Source organism: Cariama cristata, unplaced genomic scaffold, assembly GCF_000690535.1.
Source record: "Cariama cristata isolate BGI_N322 unplaced genomic scaffold, ASM69053v1 scaffold29987, whole genome shotgun sequence".
NCBI lineage: Eukaryota > Metazoa > Chordata > Aves > Cariamiformes > Cariamidae > Cariama > Cariama cristata.
The window spans coordinates 1,433-6,938 of NW_009625427.1; the positions used below are offsets into that span (position 1 = coordinate 1,433).

Genomic DNA, 5,506 nt, shown 5'->3' on the forward strand with positions numbered 1-5,506 from the left:
ATAACCATTTTCAAGGTTGTTATAGTGAGCTTCACATGATCCGCGAGACCTGATACAATTGACATTTTAGCAAATAAAAATCCCCAAAACCCCAAACCTGTAAAACATCTCTACTGACCAAATAGCACCAGAAGTATCCTGTCACTAGTTTAAACAACTTCCAGCTCTAATCCATTTTTAAGCCCTTCTCCAAATATCAGCAGAGTGCACAATCATTTTTTTTACAATGTCCTTAAGTACCTGACTCTGATAGTTGTGACTGTCAAAAAAGCTGGGGTTACTGCCATTGTATGCGCTCAAAAAATCCATGCCAACTGTATGAAGGTTAACATTTTTTCTGTGAGAAATCTGTTGACATTTCATTGAACGAAAATAACATTCTGGTATATTTTTCAGTCGCTTTACTGGTGAACAAAGAAGATCATTTTGAAAATTTCCTAGTCTCTTAACTCTGGGAATTGCTGATAAAGCTCGAACAGGTGAGTTAACAAGAGCATTTACAGTTTCAGACATCTGTATTCCTTCATATTTTCTTAAATTTGAAGCTCTCTGAAACCCAGGAAGTTTTGGAACAGCTTCGCTACACAATTGCTCATAGATCCTGTCAAATTCTCTATCATACTGTGTATCGGACCTCACAGAATCACTTAAGTTATTCTTCACTAATCTTCTTTTCTCTTCAAGGCTCTGTGAATTTGAAAGAGGTCTTGCCAATGTCAAAGGATTTTGGATTTCTTTGCAACACAGTTTGTAGTAGAGTTTTTCAAATGCATCTTCATATTTCTGTGGCATCTTTGAAGGACTCTGCTTCATAGACAATGAGGAAAATGAGTGTTTGCGCTGGAAAGAAATCTGCCTTTCAGAAATTATTTTTTCAGGATTTGTGAGCAAATTATTTGATGCTCTTGCAAGAGAACAGTTTGTGACAGGTGTAAAAGTGTTACTATTGCCATGGGAACGGCAAGTAGATGAACACAACTCTGTGGTATCACAAGGAAAGTAATTTTTTTTAGTTTTATTCTCTTTTACCAGATGAAGCACTGTTGACCCTGAACTGGCTGTAGATGTTATAAAACAGTATTCTGAGGAATATTTGTAAGCCAATTTTTCACTTTCTTTGCATTTTGAACTATTCAGTGAGTCAGCAGTCTGTAACTCATCTTCAACTAGAAATGTCTCTCCCATTCTTGTCATAACATTAGGAAAAACTGTCTGTTTGGAGACATTTTGGCCTTTTCCAATAACCATATGATGTTCTAGACTTGAGTCAGAGTGGTCCGTTTTGATTTCATTTGTATCATTGTAAGAATAAGGCACCAAACTGGATAAATTATTAAAGGCATACTTGTCATGACAAAGTTCTCTGGTCTCATTTCTGAAAGTTTGATTCTGGATGTCTTCACTTCTACTGCTGCATATGCTGGGTAGTGCTTGCTTCAGTTTAAAAGGTCTGAACCCTCTTATTTTGTCTACAGTGACACTGAGCTTTGGTCTTCTAGAACGCCATCTTTTGAGCCTCAATTGTCTAAACATGTATTTTAACTCTTTTCTCCGAGACTGCTTTGTCATGAGCCTTGTAAGTATCTCTACCATCGCTGGATACAAGTCTGCAAGAGTTACGTTGCTCCAGGAGCATTCCTCATCTGCAGACTGGTATTCTTCCAAGATACTATCACAGTAAGTTTTATTCAGTTCTGGAGAAGGTTGATGCCTGGGTATGGTTATTGTATTTGGTGAAACAGAAGCAACAGAAAATTGTAACTGTAGAGATCTGGATGAAGAACATTCATTTGACAACTCTTTCTTCCTGCAAACAGCGCCTTGGTTGCCTATTCAAAAAAACAAATGAATCACAAAACAAAACCAGAAGAAGAAAAAAAAAACAAAACCCAAACCTATTAGGGCACTTACAGTAATGTATTGCATGAATCAAACAATTGCATGTGGTATAGAGAGTCTTACTGTAATAGCATATTTCATTAAGCTTTTTTGCCACCATATGATTAACATACAATCCATTAAGAAAGAATGAAAAGGTTTTTCCTAACCATATTGAATTAATAGACTATAGAAGACAGAAATGAAATGTGTTGGAAAAAACGTATTTTAAAACAGTTCAATATATAGATACAAAATATTTTCATTGTAGAGGCAAACTGCTTTGCTCATGATTTCTGATCAGGAGGAACAGCCTATTCAGGTTTTGTTACTCAATTTCCATACTCAATTATAATTTCCATATTATTTGAAAGCTTTGAATTTGGCTAGTACCAGTGCAGCTTTGCTTGCCATGAAGCACGATGAAGCTAATGCTTTTTGTAGTTGTTACGCTTGAAATATTTACACCCAAATTCTTAGGTTTGCATCAAGTCTGGAGAGCTTCTGAAGAAAGAAAGTTTACTAGTGAAGTACTACTTTCAGTACCAGTTACCAGTAGACCCAAAGCCATTCAATACATTCCTTGAATTTAAAATAAGCAGAACCAAAAAATTATGCTTTCATTTAATTGAGCTTAATCCTATCAAATTTTGAACTATGCATTTTTTCCTTGAGCTGTGTAAGAAAAGTTGGTTTTATATATACAAATTATTTATTCTCTGGTTTTTTAAATACATTTTCCCATAAGTAAAATCATGTCTAACTGCTTCAAGAATCCAGCCTGTTGAACTTTTCTGTTGGATAAATAATGCCTCTCTGCTTTCAACAAATTAAATATTTATTTCTAATAAATCTTAATAAGAACATGTTTAGTAACTAACATATTTGACCAACACCCAAAAGATTTAGTTGTACCAATCGGTTCTTGCACTGGCGAAGCTAAATGAAGATCTTCCGATGAACCTTGAGGTGCTATCTGAAAAACAAAGAAAAAAAAGACACAACCTAATGTCCTGAATGTTTGCACGTTAAACATAACATCAGACTCTTATTTGTGACTCCTCCTACTCTTTCCTTACTATACTAGGTCCTGTACAGAATTATGGTCCTAAGCAGCTTAGTAAATTTCAGATGAGGAGGAAAAAGCCTAGCCTAAGACTTCAGTAAGAATTTTTAAGAGTTAGCAGTTTAATCTTGGAAAGCTATTTACCATCTTTGCGACTGCTAGATTATGTATCATATTTTAATCCCTTTCCCAAATATCAGATTTTATGCATGGCTATATGTACCTGGATAATCTATACATCTCTGGCAATTCCAGTAGGAAAAAGAAGCCTTAACCATGTAACATAACCCTTTGCCCCCAATCCCCCTCACCCCCCAAAACCAAAATAAAGTAAAGCTAAAATTCCTGTTTTCTCTATAAACCTCAAATTTAGACTTTTCAGGAAACTTACTGAAGTGAAGATCAACTTGTACATAAGGGCTCAAAGAACAAAGTATAAAAGTAAAAAAAAAAATAAAAAAATTTGGATATCGTCTACTCCGTTTCTTACAAACCTTGCTGTCACAGACCTGACATACTGCGACACTCATATAGACAGCAAGCAGGAGAGTAACAATGATGGAACAGCAGAGAAATTGTATTAGAATTGTATTAGAATGCTGCACGGTTAGAGAGTTCTTATTTTATTCTAATTAGCCAGTAACTTAGAACAGGAGAAGTATGTTACCGTAATCCACTTGGGAATTTTTCTAGCATAATCTTGTACTATCACATCCACTTGAACCTTTACTTTCTCTTGATTTTCCCCATCATCTACATCGAGATTCTTTGAGGGGGAAAAAAAACAAAGGACTTAATGAAAACACATAGAAGTTATTGACACTGACAAACCCAAACATATCACTTACATTTGTTTCAAACTAGTATTATTCAGATAAGGCTATCCAACCAGCATAAACTTATTTTGAATGTACACATTTTATGTAAAAAAAAAATAAAAAAATCCCAAGAAGGAACTGTATGTGAAGGCATATGAAAAGAGATGCAGGGAAAAGGACACACTGCCTCAGAAGACCCACTGATAAAAACAGAACAAAAAATAATAACAAAACAGAAAAAAAGTCCTAGTGTTAGGTTACAAAGCACTGGTAATTACCACTGCAAATCTTTACATGTATTATTAACATCCCATGAATTCATATACAAATTAAGGTCTACTCTGTAATGCACCTCTACATAAAATCCAAAGGCATTTAGTGATAAAGTGTGTGCTGTACTTTTCTTCGTCGATGTAACTGCTCTGAGTAGTCCTGATACCCATAGTCTAGTTTGGGAAACCACAGCAGAAGATTCCAGTCTGGTTTTGTTATGGTAGCCATTATTTCAGGTTTACTTTTTCTTTTTTTTTAAAAAATCATGCTACCTGTTTATGCTAGACTCTCAGGTGAATGACCGTATCTTTTTAAGTGTTTTCACTTCGTGATTCATCTGGTTATTCTTTTTCCATACCTATAATAGCCTTTTTCAGGGCTGCCTGTTCTATGCAATACATTGTATGGCTTTTTCTGGTATACTAACAACACCAAAACATAATATTACTTCATGCTAGTCTTCATGACATTATTTACTGAACCTCTCATTTGCTATATTTACTAAAAATGTGCATTAAGACGCAGACTACATAGAGTCTTCTGCTGACTGCATCAACTCATCAGGAACGTGTAAGCTATTGAAATAGTTCAATCATTTCTATTGAACATAAAATTATTCCATTACATTATACACCAGAAGTTTTTACCTGAAAGTGAATGTCTTCAAATTTTCTTCTTACTGAAACTATATCGGCATCACTTTCTTCATCTACAATTTGAAGATAAATACTAAATAAAATCTAGTTGAACTCAAAACCAAAATGGAAATGTTTTTTTAAACACACACTGTATAACTATTGATTAAACTAGTTTCATTTTAGAAAATGGTTTTCTACACTAAAACTTTTAATCTGTATTACATTTCCATTTCAAGTCCAATTGAAAAGCATGGTTCATAGGTTCATAAATGACTTGAGGGGAACAAAGAAGAATGAAGATAACTTGTTTGTAACCAGCTCTTCAAGGTTTATGCTAACCATTTCATAGAGTAAAATATTTTCAAAGCACTGCTCTGCAAGATTCACTATTCATTAATGTATCATTCCTACTTATTTCCCACTACATTCCCAAATATCCCAGCAAAGACAGTAAGGACCTTCTACCATGCTTCCCTTTCTTAGTTTCTTATTGTCAAAACCGCTTGAGAACTGCCAAGGTGAAAAATAAGACAAACTTGAGAATATTAAAAAAGCAAGTCTAAATCTTCCAACTCAATTTTTAGGTACTCTATGAGCATTTTTGTCAATGAAATGCAACAAAACATTTTTTTGTTAGATGTAGCCAGACCTTCCAATTCATCATTAGCTAAAGCCTCAGGCTATCTCAATCATAAAACATGTGACTACATTGTAAGCCCTGATTTCTGAATTTCCCTGGCTGTTCTATCTTTGTCCTACAATCGTGTTCACTGCAGGGAAGGAAAGAGGTGAGGAGAGTAACCCTGAAAAGGAAAACAGTAAGTGAAAAAATA

At 34.6% G+C, this 5,506-nt stretch overlaps 1 protein-coding gene across 1 annotated transcript; it reads right to left on the reverse strand.

Moving 5' to 3' along the window:
* Positions 1-352: 352 nt before the first annotated feature.
* LOC104164328 lies at positions 353-4,744 on the reverse strand (the record flags this gene model as incomplete). Its single annotated transcript, XM_009703620.1, is given in 5 exon segments — positions 353-596; positions 598-1,829; positions 2,794-2,854; positions 3,612-3,710; positions 4,683-4,744. Coding segments are annotated over 5 exon segments (1,517 nt in total), but the record flags the coding sequence as incomplete, so codon positions are not given.
* Positions 4,745-5,506: the final 762 nt, after the last annotated feature.